The sequence below is a fragment of the Pyxicephalus adspersus genome, chromosome 7, assembly GCF_032062135.1.
Source record: "Pyxicephalus adspersus chromosome 7, UCB_Pads_2.0, whole genome shotgun sequence".
Taxonomy (NCBI): Eukaryota; Metazoa; Chordata; class Amphibia; order Anura; family Pyxicephalidae; genus Pyxicephalus; species Pyxicephalus adspersus.
Genome location: NC_092864.1, coordinates 55,073,413 through 55,092,349, shown reverse-complemented (window position 1 = coordinate 55,092,349; position 18,937 = coordinate 55,073,413). Strand labels below are relative to the sequence as shown.

General features: G+C 38.5%; 1 protein-coding gene across 3 annotated transcripts in view; it reads left to right on the top strand.

The window, feature by feature from the left end:
• Positions 1 to 2,124: 2,124 nt before the first annotated feature.
• RAMP1 (receptor activity modifying protein 1) overlaps positions 2,125 to 18,937 on the top strand; it is a 60,384-nt gene continuing 43,571 nt past the window's right edge. The window contains exon 1 of one of the 3 annotated variants that reach the window (XM_072418529.1): positions 2,125 to 2,287. In XM_072418529.1, coding sequence (XP_072274630.1) covers positions 2,257 to 2,287 — 31 coding nt within the window. In that variant the 5' untranslated portion in view covers positions 2,125 to 2,256. Of the gene's footprint in view, positions 2,288 to 10,122; positions 10,199 to 10,301; positions 11,787 to 18,937 lie in introns of those variants that run through there. The other 2 variants (XM_072418528.1, XM_072418527.1) reach the window with 2 other exon arrangements.

Below are 18,937 nucleotides of genomic sequence, written 5' to 3'. Positions count from 1 at the left end.
ATTTTAAACCAATAAATTGATGCATTTTTCACAGAAGAATATATTAGAAAATTGTGCAAATTTGGGGTGAATGTTTTGTAAACCCCATGGTAAAACTTTGATAAATAGACCCTATAAGTATTTATATATTATCTAGAGCTGTTTTACTTGCCAAAATCTTTCTAAAGCTTGTGGGTACCCTTATTAGTCACACCACCCAACCACACTCTATTTTTACATTTGTGACAAAACTATTCACCACTTCAATTTCCTGTGTCACTTGCTAGCATAGAGGGCTATGAATAAGCCTTAAATGGTTGAGGTTCTTCTTGTTTTCCCATAAGCAGTCTAAATAGTGGACCTCTGTCCACAACACATATTTATTGTTGCATGTTGTATTTTGCCCAGAGGTTTCTGTTAAATCCCAGCTCTCAACTCTCAGTTTAGATCATCTCAGTTTTTTTCCAGGTGAATCAAAGCAAAATGTATACATCTTATAGTTTTTTTTAGAAAGCAGCCAAAGGTAATTAGAAAAACCTGTCCCCAGCCACTATGCTGAAGAAAGACCCTTGCTATTTATGAGAAAGTAGGGGGTTCTTTGAAAAACCCAACACACCCCAACTGATTTAGAGCTCCCTAATCAGCGATGAGCATGAGCTTCTAGATTTTGAGAGCTAAAGGACCACTAAGCAGGGGGAGTATTGGACCTCAGAGAGACTGCTATCACAGAGAGCATCAACAGCACGGGATAAATCATTCAAGTTGTGTATGGTGGTATAAGCACAGAACAATAAATTGTTTTTGGGTTTGCATTCATTTGTTTTTTTTTTACTTTTTATTGTTGCATTGTGCTTTAAATTTGTTATAAAATTGACTTCCACAGCACATCCTCTTCCTCTCCCTACACCATAGCCTGTTTATTCACTCTATGTTCTGCCCTGTCTCCTCCAGCCCTCCCTTTCCTACATAATCTTTATGTAGCCTGGGAAAGATTGTATTGGAATATTATAGAACAGGTCTGTCCAGATCCAGTCATCAAGGATCAGGCGCACTCTAAACTTTTTATATAAACAAAGCCATCTTTGACTATTCGTGAACTACACTAAAATGAGTGTGGATTCTGATCCTTGAGGACTGGAGTAGGTTGTCACAGAGTGACAGCCTTAGGTCTGGTGGGGCTGCCAATATCACATCCAAGATAGTAGCACACTGCTGCAATGTCAGAGCTTTGGGTATCTATATGGGAAGTTTACAGGTAAATAACATACTTAGTAAATGTGATAAATAATATTAAAATAAATAAATGCACATAAAATATTTTGAGAAGATTTAATGCACATTGGCCAATTGGAGAAAACAATTATGATGAGCTACAGGTGTCAGAGAGCATACTCTTTTTTTTGTTTCAAAACCTTTTGGAGGTATAGAAATAGACTAATTTTTCAATTGTAGATGTTCTTTCTTTAACAAAAAACAAAAAGGAAACAATTCACTGGCTATGGTTGTTGTTACCTCTGCAATCCATAAACAATTAGGAAACTATTTATATTAGTATGCAAATTGTTATGATTTAAATTGTAAATCTATGTAGTTTGCAGGACTAATTTGTATGGATTTTACAAGAAATGGGTGACGTTGTGAAATCCTCTACTATATCTATCAAAAACATTAGTGACAGGAGAGACCAAATATTTAAAAAAGCCTTTTACTCTTATTTTACAGTTCAAAAAGAGGTTGTGGCTAAAAATAGCCCTAATGTAGAGCATAAACATGAATATCAATTACAAAGACCCTTATTTGACCGGTTTAAAGCATAGTTAAAAGATAAATAGCGATAAATCACTAAAAGTATGCCCTCTATGTAAATAAATGCAAGTCATCTGTTCATACTCTTGCAGAAGCAAACTATATGTTTAGCCATTTTAAAACTCATTTTTACAGCTATTTTAAAGCTGAACTGCAGGCAGATTGAGTGTTCGTCCAGAAAAAAAAAAATCCCCACGTCTGTGGGATAGTTTTAGGTTCCGGGGTTGCGAAATTGTCAAATTGTGAAAGAATGGTTCAGAGAGCATGAGACATAATTTCCAAACATGGTGGATATTGCAAAAAGAGACAGGTGATGTAGCTTCTGATATGATCTGTTTTATCATAGAACTGTAAAAGAAGCAATCCCGGCTTTCCTTGCGTGTGCCAGGAATGAATCCAGGTGCGCAGGAGATTCATCATCCCAGCACAACCAATCAGGATGGTTAAATATCATACAGAGAAAGAAGAAAGATGGCTGCACCCAGCAATGGAATGGGGATAGGTGAGTAGTGTCCGTTTATTTTCACTTTAACCCTACTGAGAATTTTTGGTATGTACCGAAGAAGACTTACACAGCAGTCTGTTTTTTATTTGGCCAGGCAATCCGTAAAAGATACAAACGAATGTTCTATATTAAGTATTATATTCTGAGTTGTGTGTTTGTGTGTGTGTTTTTTGTAAGCACTGTAAGTACTTGAATTTGCCTACTATTGATTTTAAATCCCATGTTGTTGACAATATTTTTTTAAACATTTTATTTTTATTAATTTTGTATTTTCATAACAAAAACAGACAGAACAAACAGCAATCACAGTAATACAATGAAAGAGGTGTTGATCTGGTACATATTGACCAAGCATCAATGAGACATACAAACAAAACAAAACACTAAAACCAAGAGAATAGAACCCTTACATTTCAACAAATAAAATTATCCATATCAAAAATCAAAAACACTGCCTACTACCTGAATAAGCATGTCAACATCATAAAACCCTTCCCATCCTTTATCAGACACTCATCTCCCACTCCTCTCAGAACCCTTTAAATGAAATACTGGAAAAACCCTATCATTCTACCCTGTCCCTCCAGTCTGTTCTCCCAACATGTTTATATATTCAGCAGATTCCTGAACCTTTACCAGGATGACCAAACATCAAGGAATTTCCCACTTCTTTTATGGATGTCGGCAGTAAAATCCTCCATTAGCCTAATCTCATTCATTTTACGTATCCACATACCCATGGATGGGGCTGTGGGCTTTCTCCACAAACTCGGAATGCCGGCCTTGGCAGGGTTTACCAAAAATTTTACCACAGATTTGTCATAGGCCTTCTGGGGCCAATCCTTAAGATGGAGAAGGAAGAACCCTGGGTCGACGGGTATTGTTCTCACCGACAAATCCTGGCATACCTCCCTCACCCCCTGCCAAAACCCAGTTAACCTCGGACACGACCAGAAAATATGCAGCATTTTGCCTCCATGGATCCCACACCTCCAGCATACATCTGGTACAGTAGGAAATACAGTGTGCAATTTATCAGGGATCTTGTACCAGCGTGTCAAAATTTTGTACCCCATTTCTTGGAGCTATGCATTGAACTTTTGTGACAGTATCCCAACACTTGGTCTGTTTGGTCCTGAGTAAAACTCATCCCCAGTTCCCTTTCCCATCCTTTCAGATAGGTAGGTATGTAATCATCTGGTGTCATGTTCAGCAGAGAGTACAGAGTTGATAAGGCATGGTGGGAGTTCATATCCCCAGTAAACATTTTCTCAAAAACTGTAAATTGTTCACCACATCCTGTATCCATCTTCAGGGATTTAAGAAAGTTGGTCAGTTAAGCCGCTTTCCAAAAGTCCAGCCCATAAGGAAGAGAAGGGTCAGCTAGGTCAGTTAGTGTACAGTTGTTGACAATATTAAGTCCTGATGAAGATCGACTTTTTGGCCCCCAAAAGTGTTGGCTTTGTATTCTTGATGAAAAATTATGATTGAAGGCTCTTACATATTGGTTGGACAACTGGATGGTAAGTAAAGTTCCTTTATGAAACTGTATATAGCCCTCTGCAGTTCCTTGATCCCACCCTAAAATAACCTTTTCTTGCAGTCAACCTAAAGAAAATCTATAATGAGAGAATATGTAAACTGTCATTGCTGATCTCATTCTGAAGAATTCTAATTGTCTGGATATAAATATAATCTTTTGAACTGTGTGACAATTAGCTGAATACCTGAGCGGAATATTCTGAGTCAGTGATTTAGAAACTATTAAAGTCAGAGGATCAGAACACCAACCAGGCAAGATGTATTTACTAAAGCCAGGTCAACAATGATAGTTTACAAAACTTTAGGTTTCAGAGAAGTGCTTGTGCAATCAGATTCTGTGTCCCTGATGAAGTCCTAATGACGTAATGTGTTGTAGTGGAATATGAGAAGATAACACCAAAGGGTGTAGCGCTCTACATCAGTTTTGTCTTGTCCTAAACAGTAACATACTATGTGGACTATGTTTATTCTACGCATTGTGACGCAGCAACTTTACTTTTAGTTGAAAAGAAGAAATCCCAAGGTATTGTTAATGCATGTACTGATGCCACATCCTTTAGAATTTGTAAACATTAATGATTACTGAGAAAAGAACATTTTAGGGCATATAAACAGTCCTAAAAAAAACATAATAAATACATTAGGGAAACCAGTACTATTTTGATGCGTTTCCCAGAGCTGGTCTGCTTCTTAGGGAACAATAATTAGGAGGTAATACATTCCAAGATTGTCTTAGATTCTAAGCTTATTGGGTAGCGTCCTGTGTCATTGTATGTCTGTCATTTTCAACCTAAATTTAATGTACAGCACTATGTAATATGCTGGCACTTTATACAGGTAGTCCCCGGGTTAAGGACATCCGACATAGGGACGCCTCCTAAATAGGAACGGGGCTTCCCTGCTCGCTCCTGTGCAGGACAGAGGCTTGAAGGGGGGAGGGGGTGGTTTGCATGACTTGCAGAAGAAATCTTTTGCTAAACACACCTGAGGTTGTGGGTGATCTTAGGGGGGTGAGATCTTTCTGCAGCCTCTTGTAACTCTTTAATGACCAAGACAAACTCTGCAGTTGTTTCTTTTTGCATATCAAAGCACAGCTTCCTCCAGAAGTTGGGGGGGAGAAAGGATCTGGGAAGGAAGGGCGCAAAAACAGAGAGCCTTTTATTGAGTAATGTCCTGACCTGGAATTTCTGGGATTCAACCGCATAAAGTATCAGAGAAAGTTTGTTGGTATGTATGAGTGTTACGGAAATGTGTCCAACATGCCCATGTGGAATAGAATTGTGTCATACCATCTTTTGAGGATTGTTCTTCCATCTCTGCTATCTTATCTATTTTTGCCAGCCAATCTTTAATGGAAGGAGTATGTGGGGACTTCCATCACAATGGAATCATCAGCTTGGCCGTGTTCAGAATATGGTAGAGCAGCGTTTTTTTTTCTTGTTAGGTTGGGAGACATTATGATGCAGAAGGATCTGTGCAGGGGTAAGCTGTTGTGTTTCACCTATGATGACCAGGATGAGGTCCTGCACTTCCTTCCAAAACTTTTGAATTTTAGGACAGTCCCATTATATATGTAAAAATGGGCCAACTTCTGCACCACATGGCCAACAGGTTTTATCACAGTTGGGATCGAGTGTACTAATTGTTGTAGGAACTCTATACCATCTTGTATCTCAAAATTGTTTTTCTGAATATTTACATTTTAAGACCCCTTTACAGTCAGCAAGTTGATTTTTTCCCAGTCTTTGTCTCTAAATTGAATATTTAAATCTTTATCCCATTTGTTCTGTATATGGAATTGACTAAACCCTTGGGAATTGGCTAGTTCTTTATAAATTGTAGATATGACATGTTTAACTGGTGAAGGTTGGTGGTGCGTCTGCAAACCATTGGTCTCATTTTCGAGCTATTAAGAAAATGCCCCACTTGGAAATATGCCCACCATGGGAATTATGAGTTTTCCACTTTGTTGCTCAAGGACTGTTGGTCTTTGAAATTGTTTTTGTCAAAAAAGTGTAGTGTTGTTATGTGCCTATTTGCTCGCCACTGTTTAAGGTACTCTGGAGATTGGACCGGAGCAAAAAAAGGGTTGTTGGATATATGGGACAATGGTCCCGGTATTGTAGATATTTTGTGATGGCACACACTAGCCCAAAAATAGATAACGAACTGCCAATAAAAGGATGTTCTTTTGGAGTAGGGTTTAGTTGTTTAAGATCTACCAAAGGTAAGTACTCTAGTTCACTAAGTGACTGTCATTACTACACATTTCTTTGCCTTCTTTTGGGATCACTGAAATATGGGCCTCTAGAAATTCCTGGGGGGGAGCATGGTTGTCAGGGAGGAAGTTGAACAATGCCAGAAATGGTGCTGCTAATGTGGAAATAAACGTTTTATATTACTGAGTTGTTAATCCATCAGGGCCAGGGCTTTTGCCCAGTTTTAGTGGTTTTAGGGCTCTCATAAGTTCTCTTTCTAATGTAGGAGATTCCACTCTGTTGGCTTCTTCTTCAGAAATTTTGGGTGGTCCATATTTAGAGGGAAAAGTTTTAATGTCTCTGAGTCTGCTTTCTGGTGTTTGGCATGAGCAATGGAAAGTTTATATAGGTTCTCATAATACATTTTAAATTGGTTTGGTATTTCTTCTGACATGGCATGAATGTGACCTTCTTGGTCTCTGATTTGTAAAACTCTATTTACCATTTGGCGTTTGCCGAGCTAAAAATTTGCCACTTTTGGTACTATGTTCATAGAAAAATTTGAAAGATGGGGTGAATTTGGGCTTCTAAGAGGGCTTTCAGCTGTTGTCTAGTTTCTGTCAATTTTTTAATGGGACAGTTCTAATTTCTTTTTTTTTTTAAAACTGAGTTTTTATTGAAAATACAACAAAAGAAACAAAACAAAAAGAACATGGACAAGAACACAGCATACAGGAGTATTAGCAACATATTACCAAAACCATAAGGCATAAAGTAGGAACAAGTATATATACATATACACATATACATACATAAAAGCTACAAGAAAAAATAGCAATAGTGGAGTGCAAATGATGCAATGTGGTTTCCAGCAATAAACATGACAAACCAGTAAATTCCTGTATACAGGACATAACATCAAACATGGGGAGGGAGGAAAAGGGAAAAGGGGATTCTGAGGCGATTTGCTATATAACAAAAGGAGGGGAGCAAAATAAGACCATCACATCTGTAATTGAGCATAATAGTCATCCCATGGCTCCCAGACCTGTTCGGGGACAGTTCTAATTTCTTGATCTTTTCTGTGTGTATGTCTTTTTGTATACTCTGTACTGTGAGCCTCCCAGATTATTTCTGGGGTAGAGTTATCCACTGTATTTCTAGCGAAAAAATCTTCCAAGTTTGATTGTATATCATGCACTACCGATACGTCTCCCAGAAGTGATTGCTCCAGTTTCCAGACTTTGAGCTTGTTGGTTTTCTCAAGAAGAGTTAAGGTGAAGGTAATTGGTGCATGGTCTGGAAGGGTAATAGACTATATGGAAGCCTCAGCTAGATTGGATAGGTCCCTTTGAGAGATAAAAAAGTAATCCAGAGTATGTGTTGTGTGGAGGAGAGAAAAACGTGTAGTCTTTGGTAGATGGCTGAAGAGTACGCCATGTATCATGTAGTGTAAGAGATGATAATTTTACCTTAATGTTGTGGAGTGCCCAAAATGTGAGTGCTGCTGTTCCTGTTGAGGAATCAAGGGGCGGATTCAGGGGAATGTTAAAATCTCCTCCCAGCACTAGCAGACCAGAGGCAAAATATTGGAAATTGTGGTGGTAAATTTGGGCTGTCATATATTTGGACAGTATCAGTTAGCTAACGTTATTGGCTTGTTGTTTAATTGACCTTTCAGAAAAAGGTATCAGACTTTCTTCTAAAATGAAGTTGATTGACCTAGCCAAAAGAATGGAAACTCCCTTAGCCTTTTTAAATGGGCCTAAAGCATGATAGACCACGGGGAAATTAATATTAATAATTTTCTGGATGCTGTCACTTCGGAAGTAGGGTTTATTTTGCTGGATTGTACGTAGAACCATAAATCTCTTGGCCGGGAGGTTTACATCCTTTACATGGAAGGAAATTTCAGTGTACAATAACCAGATTTGCTGTGCCAACTTCTTTAAATTGAAAGCTCATTAAACAGCACACCACATCTCTAGGAGGGTCAGCATCTCTCCCTCTAGGTCTCAGGGCTCTATGGATCCTTTGAAACTCTATGGGTGATTCTAGAGGGCGATCCAACAAGTCATTAAACACCGATTGGAATGCGAGATTATCTACTTCAACAGATTCAGGTAGTCCTCTTATTCGGAGGTTTCTACGTCGCCCCTGCTGTCCAGGAGTTCCATATGTCTGTGTATGGATATTAGCTGACAGTTGTTACAGCACTTCAACCTCAGAATCTTGCTTGGCTTCTGCTTGTTCAACCACTGATAATCTTTCTGATATCGAGCAGATCTCTTCCTTAAGATCCAAGACTGCTGCTCACAGGGCCCCTTTAATGTCAGTAGCAAGCGATTGTAGATCAGTACGTTGTGGTAGCTGACTCATATAAGACAACATCTGATCTGCTGGAAGATTATTAGAATGTGTTGGGTCCCCAGAATCCTGATCAGATCCTGCTGGTAAAGAGGGACAGTCCTGAGCGGAACATCTCTTGTAAGCTTCTGGATGATTGGCAGCCAAATGATTTACCCACAAAATTGTAATGTCCAATTTTCCCCATTATGTAACTAAAAAGCACTTATGTGTAGTTTCAAAATTTGTTCAAACAGAAAAAAAGAAATGCTATACAAGACCCAGCCTGTGGTATTTTTATGAAGCTGAGTTATCAGTTGATTTTTGTCACCAACTTTCAACTTATGTTACATTTTGTGCCGATATCCCCAAACATGCCAGGGAGGTAAATGAGTCTCCCTGTTGATTCCTGCAATTTGTAGTATAGAAGGGATAACACTGACTGTTTAGTCTATTGCAATAGAAAATTGAGTTGTAAATTAGTTCTCTAGATAAAAAAGGCAGTGTAAAGCTACGTACACACTTCCAATTATTATCGTTAGAAAACGAACGACGAACGTTCATGCACGATATCTACGAACGATCGTATAGCACCGATCCTGCACATAGAGATAACGACACGATCGTTCGTAGATATTGTACACACAATAGATACGATCGTTTGAGCGATAGAGTAACTATGTGCATGACAGGAAAGTGAACGAACGTTCGTTCATTACGCATGCTCAGATCATGGACGATCAACGAACGACCGTACACACGAACGATGTTCAACGATCGTCGTCCAATCCGATCCGCCGGTCCGGTCGTTCGTTTCCAACGAGTTTCCTCGTTCGTCGGCGTCGTTGGTTACTTTTTTACGAACCATTTTTTGCCCAATCGATCGTTCGTCGTTCTATTGGAACGATAAAAATTGGAAGTGTGTACGCACCTTTACTTTGTTATGAGGCTTTCTAAAGCAGTGGTGGCCAACCTTTTAGGTTCTGTGGACCACTAAAATTACCGGCTTCTGACCGCGCATGTGCAGGGAGCCGGGTGTCACTCAAAGCCGGGTGACGTCATGATGACAGAACCCTGCCCACTTTCCCATCGCTTGCAATGGGAGAGTGGGTGGGTTGTATGCAGGGACACAGCCCGCTCACGTCCCAGAGCCTGGAAACTGTACAGGAGACGTGGTCCGCGGCTCTGGCAGGTGCGACTCCCAGCAGGGTCCTTCTCCTGACCCCATTCAGGGGTGCACCGACCAGAGCCGCGGACCACCAAAGTGGGAGCGCAGACCCTCCTGGGATACCTACGTCATGCATCCCAGGAGGCTCTTGGGTCCTCCTAGGGTGCTCACGCATCCCAGGAGCCTTTTGGTGAAAAGAGAAAAATGCACATGCGTGAAATCGGCAAGTTTTTTTTCCAACCTACGCCATCTGATCTCACGCCTGGGTCGGGTGAGGTAGGAGAAAGAACCAGGAAGAAGAGGCAAGATGTCGCCAGCTTGGGGACGGATACCGGGAGGAAGCGGGACCCGATGGAAGACACCTATGGACCGATCGACTGCGCTGCGGGATTGAAGGTAATTGTATTTTTTGTTGTTTTAGGCACTTTTCAGTTTTGTTTCTCTTTAAGCCTGGCAGTCTCTGTATATGCAGAGATTGCTGGAGCTGATTGCTGATCTGGATATAGAAAAAAAGGCACAAATCTCCTTACCAGTGCTCAAACGTCCCTAAGCGCTATCTGGGTGCTTTCTTATGTAATTTGATGCTGTGCAGCTGCAGAATGTGAGTGATGAGCAGTTGGAGGAGGAAGCAGAGGGACTGCTGGCTTGTAAAAGGTGAGAAAGGCTACCAAGGGGGAGGGGGAGGCTGATTCTCCTGGGAGTCCCCTGTTCTGTTCTGGCTGGGATCTGCTCACCCTTCACATTGCTGTCTGTGGGTCAGGCTGAAGCTATTAATCACAGAGCTCCTGTTCTTCCTAGCTGGCTCGGTGAGCTCCTTTATATATTTATGTTTTTTATTATTAGGTTTCCTACATTTATTGTGTATTGTGCTATTTCTAGTTTATTTGTGATATAGGGAATGATAGACAAACTGCACCCTTTACATATCATAGGAGCTCTGAATTCTGTATATTGTGCTGTTTGCAAGGAGTTCAGTTTTAACTATTTCATACAAGCAGCATACAGCCAAGGGAAACTTGATGGTGTACACAGATATTAACATTTATACAGATCTTGATGTAGGGCTAGTCTGCCCAGAGTTTTGTGCATTCAGATGCCAGTCACTTATACAAGTGATGACTTGAGCAGGGAGTATGCCTTGTATTCATGCCAATGTGTTCCAGCCTGGTAGGTGTGTGCAGTGTGACAAAGGAAAGGACTGAGAAATGTGGCATGATCAGATTGCAGGGACAGCTGGAAGTGACAGGTAACTGCTGCTGCTCTATAGTAATCCAATATCTGCTGCTGGAAGCCACATCCAGGCAGACAGAAGAGGATGCCATGGCACAGCGCTGCACCCGTCCCAAGTCTCCATGTGCCCGGGCATCTGATCACTTCTGCACATGCACTGGCAGTTCCCTATGCAGCAATGGCATCGGCATTCTTAGGATTATAGTGACAGATCCCAGGCAGCACTGTGTTCCTACAGATCCTATTTATATCGGATCTAAACTTAGATAGGAGCCTGAAGGCAGGAGACCCTCCCAATCTATAGTGAAGGACGTACCTAGGAACCTCAACCAACATACAGAGGGGGAGTGAATATCCCACCCATTTACACAAAGCCGAGGAAAGACCTTCCACCTACACACAGCAGAGGATTGTCCTTCCCACCTACACATACCGGTACATTGAAGACTTCCATATCTATGAGGATCTTTTATTCATTTCTGCAATGCGAGAGAAGTCTACTGCAAAGGAGAATATAATAGCAGAATGCAAACTTTTCAAACTTTGGGCAGATATCCAAGAATATCTTTTAAGAAGACACACATCAAGTCCTAAAGTTCAGAGCAAGGACCTCCACTTGGCATCTCAGGAGAGATTATATTGGAGATGACCTCCCACCACCAGATGGGTTATCTTCACCATTGGTTATAACAACTTGGATTTAGAACATGTAACCAGGAAATTCCAGACAGATACAAGAACTGGGTTAGTGAACTTGAAAAGCTATAAAAACGCCCACAGGTGGTTTATACAAAAAGCACCTCCTTCACCATCCTCATAGAAGTTTCCTGTACCTCAATGTGCCTGATTCTCTGGAGATATATCTAATTCTTGCTGTGATCACTACTCAGAGATGACCTGTGTTCTCATGGCTTCTGTAGTAAATGTTTATCCATAGTTCTGAGCCCAGGACACACAGCTATGAACCTAAGGTTTCTTCTGACATCCAGACATCTCCTCTGGATCCTAATAGGTAAGAGACATTTCATCACTGATCATTGTATAGCTTAGTGTCTAATTGTGTACTAGATATTTACACCTACTTATTCTTAGGTGCAGCAATCACATGTTTTAACAAGGTTTCCTGTAATTAATTACTGTAATTAACATTGTAATATGTCCATCACTTCCTTGAGATAAACTGAAAATAGTTTCATGACAAGTCATCCAAGCATTTTCTTGATATACCTGAGTTTAATTAAATGTGTAATACAACAAAAGTGGTTCACACATACCTGCTAAATGTTTTTAAAAGTTGCAGGTACTGGTAAAGTGAACCACTAGATTTTACACTGCTTTATTGTATCCTGTTTGCATTTCAGTTGCAGTTACTGTAAAGCTATACATATTAGGACATCATTTCTTACAACTGGGTTTCCAGAAAAGATCCTCCAGGAAATTGTAGCAAATTGTACATGAGCTTTTTTCAGGGTGCTCAGATCACCTATTTGAGAGCTGTCTACTGCAAGGTGAATAAAGGTGTCTTGACCCCATATAAACAAATGAATGTGCTGTGGACAGGTCCTTCGTGCCATGCCTAGGGTCCTTTTGATATGCATTCTGCTGTAAAACAAGCCTATAGTAGTGGTGATCATTTTCAGTAAATCCTAATTGTATATCCTGTAAGGTATAGAACTGCAAGGAAAATGAGCCATAATGGTGGTCATATACCTGCTTTGTTTCTTGTAATTGCAACCAGTTTCAAGTATCTTTGTCATCATACAAATAATGTAACGGATCAAGGCAACTACTATTAGAAAAAAATGAACAGTGGTTGGTTGTCACTATTTTAGTCAAACCTGTTTGAAATTTCTGAGTGCCTATCCAGGTATTTAGTCAGCATAACTTCCTGTGTTTTTTCATGGTTCTTGATGTGGGTAAAATTATTGTGCATCATTTACCATATTAACGAAAATACTAATTTCTGTTAATGTGAAAAAAGGGCAGCAGGGTGGCTGGGTGGCACTTTTGTGTTGCAGCGCTAGAGTCCGGGGTTAGATTTCCTGCCAAGACATCATATACGTGGATTTTGTATGTTCTTAAAGTGTTTGAGTGGGGTTCTTTGGTTTTTCTCTACATTTACAAAACATACTGGAAGGTTAACTGGCTTTCCCCCAAATTTGCCCTGGACTGTGGTATAGGTGTAAGATTGTGAGTTCCTTTGAGGGACAGTTAGTGACATGAATTGTTCAGTGAATTCTGTAGAACACTGCGGAAAAAAAATCAGTATATATAAATGCATAAATAAACCAGCTATGGCTTATGTGTCATACCAGTTTACCCAAAATATCCAAAAAATCAAAGTACTAAAAATAAATGGCCAGATTTTTCCGCTTCTAAACAGTCACTATCACAAAAAAATAATTGTATTTGTGGACAGTAAAATAAAATAAGTCATTAAATAATTACATTATTTCTAATTTTCAAAAATGTTTTTATTTATAGTTTTGTGCACATTTTCATGCAGGACAAGAGCTCCAGCAAAGTGCACGGTTTGGGAATAATGCTGCCAGGGCTACTTGAGAAGTTACATCAACAGTTGTTTAAGAGGATGGAAACCATGTGAATAAAAACCATTGTTAACATCCTGGGAAGTACACAAGTTTGTCCCAACCTAGGTCACCGACACTTCTGCTAAATATCTTGAAAATAATCAAAGTAATTGTCACTATAAAGGAATATAAAATGATTGTGCTCATATACCAAGTCTGATCATTTTCATAGCTGCATAATAACCATACTTCATGATTGCAATACAATATTTTTGTGATAATTGACCACTTCAATTTTCACACCTTTTAGAGGTTTCATTGTAATAAATCTGTCTTGTTCCCTGCAACCTGATGCTGGGAAATATTATAACCTTTGATCATGTGGTTATTATTTAACAAATAATTGTGATTTATTATTTATTCAAAAAACAGTTTAATATATAAAAAAAGGAACTACAACTGTGTGCACACTTAGAAATGTCTGCCACTGCAGAATTTGTGGTATCTAATAATGTTCACATAAACTAGCAGCCAGCCCCGATGTTCACATAAGGCATGTAGAAGAGAAGGGTCAGTTGTTTATCTACACAGAAGATGACATTATAGAACTTTGCTTAATTAGAAAGATTGACCTCTGATTCTAGTAGACCGTTATCACCTGGAGAAATGCCACACTGTAAACAAACAAAACATTGTCTTATTGAAAAGAAGAGTTATATAACTCATATAAAGGTTGTATTCTTTTTTATACTAATCCCACCAAATACATTCACGTTTTGTCCAGAATGAAGCAGGTAGAAATGCTAAAATGTTTAGATCAAAGCAACAGCATAGGTACAGTTCTACTAGATAAAAGGTCCCCAATGGATACTGTCTGGATTGATATAATAGAGTTACACAAGCTGCACACATTTGCTATATTTGTAATACGCGTTTCACAAGGAACTCTATAACAACGGCAACAGAAATGTTGTTGACCCGGTATCCTGATGCCCAGGTCTAGCCACACAAGACATTCTGGTTGCTTTTAGATGTATTAAAGTTGACTTGGATTTGTTTAATACAGATTTAACCAACCATAACAGTTATATTTAATTACACATTTCACTAGAAATTCTACACCAATGTCAGCAGAGGTGTTGTTGGCCCGAATACTGGTGCTGAAGCCTGGGCACACCTAAAGCCAAGACGTTTCGGTTCCCATTAGACTTTTTACAGTTAACTTCAATTTGTTTAATGAAGATTTAACCAACCATAACAGTTAACTGTTAAAATTATACATTTTATTACACATTTCGCTATAAACTTTCTCACAACCTGGTGCCCAAGTCTAGCCACACCCTGTAGGCAAGACATTCTGGTTGCCATTGGGCTGTTTACAGTTGATTCAGATTTGACTAACCACAACAGTTAACTCTTAAAAATGAACCTGCTAAAAATAACCACACATTCCATAATGCTAACATACCCTGGAATATTGGCCTAAAATAAAGGTATCAGTTTTTGTACCAGATTAGGAACTCAAAATTCACTTCAAAGAAGGTAGATTCACTGTTTTTTTTGAACAGAGATATCCATCAACAAACCCAAAAACCCAATATTTAGCTGCAACTGATGAATAAATTGACTGTGTTCATATAAATATTTAATTCTTTATCAGGTTTGTTTTAAAGTATGATTTTGATTCTTTGTTTTAATTATGTTATTTATTTGGGAAGAAATGTAGGGCTGTAGCAGTAATTCTCCATCAGGCTGGGATATTTTTACTGGCTGTCGATTTTTTCAGCTTTCCTAAGCTTTTCTTTTCTGATTTTCAGCCTTTCACGCGTGACTGGAAACATTAAATATCTGCATTGCATTTGTAATAAAAGTAATCCTTGTATATAAAACATATTTTTATGATTGATATGCTAGCTATTAATTCAATATTCCCAGGGCAGCCTTGTAGTTCAGATGTAGAACAAGAAATTACAACTGCACGTGGCTTAGCAACCCCTTGGCCAACACATTTCTGTATCTGTGTTCTTGTGTTTCAGCAGAAAGGGGAAAATGAAGATATAAATACATCATTTTAACAATCTAAGATCACAGCAACCAATCTATTTGAGATGACAACAGATAAAATATTTGACCGCCCCTTGGTCTTTTTCCTGGAGAATGTAGGAAAAGTTTACATTGGGGTATTTGCTTTTTTGGGATCTATATAAAATATTTAGTGTATGAGCAGAGCCGTGTTTAGACATCAGGCTGACCAAGCTATTCTGAGGTCCGGTTCTCATCTCTCTGTTTTCCTGCCTGAAAATACAATTCTCATAGAAATTCTATTAATTCCTCTGTGGCTAGTTCCTATCTAGCTGCTGCAGCTTTCTGGGAGTTTTTAAAAATAGGAAATGCTGCATTTCATTGCATTTACCCAACTGGTAAATGTGTGTATCTTGCAGTTTTTTTTTAATTTGCTTACACATCTGTTCTGTGGGAGACCATATCCTGAATGTCTGTCCTTTGATTAAACAGTGAAGGAAAGAAAAATAAATAAACAAAACGGCACATATTAAATGCATATGCACATATTAAATGCAAGAAACAGAGTATACATATAGGGATTACTGCAAAATCATGCTAAGGGGTCCTGAGAAAGTTTAACTGAATGTCCAACATATGACCCATGGACCAAAAATTCAGCCAAGACTTTTTTCTTGACTTGTGAGATGTGCCCCGTGATCTCCACCAACCAAGTGCTGGTTGCCCCTGTAAATGACATGAAGAACTGACCAATCCTGAGGATGGGTGCTATATTTGGTCCACTCAGGGACTGGTTTGAGGCATTGAGGCTGCATTGGAGGCAACAGGGCTAGGATATGCAGATTGTCCCTACTAATATTGACACATTTTGTTTGAACTCCTGAGATGATTCAGGTGTTAATAGGGATAGTGAGCAGTCTGTTTCCGAGATAAATGTATGTGATAGGAGCAGATAGGGATCTGCAATAAATGATTGCAATATATGTAGTGTGCTTCTAAACATGTTTTCTTTTAAAGCTACTGCCCTCCTCCCAAATGTTCCTCTTAGATATTTACAGAATGGGAAGAGTTATGACTATGTTATATTTGTTACCATGTGTTTTAGTTAATTTGGCCTCTCTCGAATGAAGAGTTTGGACAAGAGTCTGTTTGACAGCCATATCCAGCTGTGTAAGAGATACAACCCCTTAATATTGGGTTGTGTCAACATTAACACTTATCTTATGATTTCTGACCTTTTTTTTTTTTTTTTTTACCAAATACTTATTGCTTTTGTTGAAAAGATAGTTACAAACAATAACCAATAATACTTCCTAAACAGTGTTGTCATGTACATTATACCAATAGAAAGGGGAGCAGCTGGCTTTACAATGATCATCAATAAACAGTAATATATCATAACAAGTATTGAACCAAATATAACTTATCATGTCCGCAGAGATGATTTTTGACTTTTAGCGTTTAAACAACAAACCCTTATAATAATGGGTTGTATCTATTAAATAAAATAAAAAAAAACTTATGATATGTAAAAACATATTTTGTGTAATTGTGATATTATTTATGTTCTTTTTATTCTCATGTGTTGTGCTCTGGTACTTATATAATATTCTATACAACGTTATTGTAATCTGTTTAGGCAGTGAACAGATATCAATTTTAGGTAAGCCTGTTGTGCAGGTTCTGTATTGACATATACTATTTAGGGGTCACTTTCTGCCTTTGACTGCCCAATATGCAGCAGTGCCATCACCTACAAGCCAGGTCAAAGAAGAGATATGGTTTACACCATTTCTTTTTCAAAAAGCATTTTTTTTTATTATTTTATTTTATATATTTATTTACTATTTCATTTTAATTATATTATTTTTATGGCAGTTGAATGTCATTAACAACTAATAACTATAGCATGATCCGGAGAAATTAGAACACATTCTTAGAACATGTAATGGCCCCATTACAATGGCTGTGCTCTTGTCATTGCTGCTTTTATCCATCAAAGCATCCCCAATCATGGATATGGTCCTTACATGTCCACAAAGGGCGATCATCTGGGGAAAAAGCAATCATAAGCCTTTCTTCACAGCTCAGTGCTTTTTCCTTTATCATAGAACTTTCAATCACACAAAGTATGCCTGAAATCAAACAGTATTGATGTGGCATCTTTTTAGCTAACTCATCATGCTCTGCGAATTTTATTATATTTTATACTTATTATTTAAAGACAAATTATATAAAGTTTTCAATATTGGTAACATATATGTAGATCATAAAAGGTGCAGAACAGCAGCATGGTTGGCTTAGCAGTAAGCACTCTTACCTTTGCAGTGCTATCTGCAAGGAGTTTGTATGTTCTACCTTTGTCTCCACGGGTTTCCTCCCACATGCCAAAAAACATGCAGTTAGGTTAATCGACTTTCCCCCAAATTGTCCCTTGACTATGTTGATGACATATGACATGAGATTTTAGCCCCTTTAAAGGGCAGTTAGTGATATGACAATGGACTTTGTAACGCGCTCCGTAATATGTAAGCGCTTTATACATACTAGCCAATAACATTTGTTCTAGGTTAGTCTCTCAAATTATTGAAGCCCGAGAGAGCATCAATATGTCAACCAGGTCCCCAACCAAAGTGGCAGCAATGGCAGCCTCTATGTTTATTCCAAGAGATGGCATTATATAACAATAAAGTATAAGGTGTGTGAATACAGGAGGCAGGTTCTCTTTATGATCATCAGTGTAACCTTCTTCTGAATATTGCTTCTTTTTTAATACATGTCGTCGACCATTGTAAAAGCAAGGTCATTTTGTTTAATGTGACACCAGCTGTCATGTAATCTAGGTTACGTGACATCAAGTATTAGGAAAATGAAGGAAATTAAACTGAATTGTGTACTTTAAATTTCCCTATTAACTTGGGGCTGGCCTGTGAAACTGTTGCCAAGATAGAAGAGTGTTGTTATATGCAGCAGTTCACTAATTAAATAAAGTAACATGTTTCCACTCAGTCTGTCCGTGTCCAAATTAATGTTACAGTGTGGTCCATAATTCACCCCGGGCATAGCTGTATTGGATAACTATCTCCAATGTTTAGACAGAAAGCTTTTGAGAGCTGCCAGCTCCATACGGCTTCCTGCAGCAGTGTTGGAGATTTAAATAAATGATGCCAAAAACCTCTAGATTTCTGCTACTGATAACTTGGCTATGGAAGGATTAATTTGTGAAGTAGCAGTGGCTTCTATAATGGCCATATGCTCTGCAACAATATCATTTTGGTTGTACATTATTAAAATTAGATGTCACCTAAATCAAATCTGTCATGATTAAATAATCAGCATTAAAAAATGAATAATTTTGGGGCCATTGTTTATTTTTTTTAATCTATGATATTTTAAAGGAGCTGCATAATATAGAATTTGCTGTAAGATAGTTAGTCAACATGGCAATAATTTAGTACAATCATGTACCATTAATCTGGACTTAAACATTAAAAACCTGTTACTGTATATACTTGAAAATAAACCACTCCAAATTTAAAGCAAGGTATGAATTTTTACATGAGAGTACAGGAAAATGTTTTGAGTCAAGTGTTATAATACCTAGGGCACA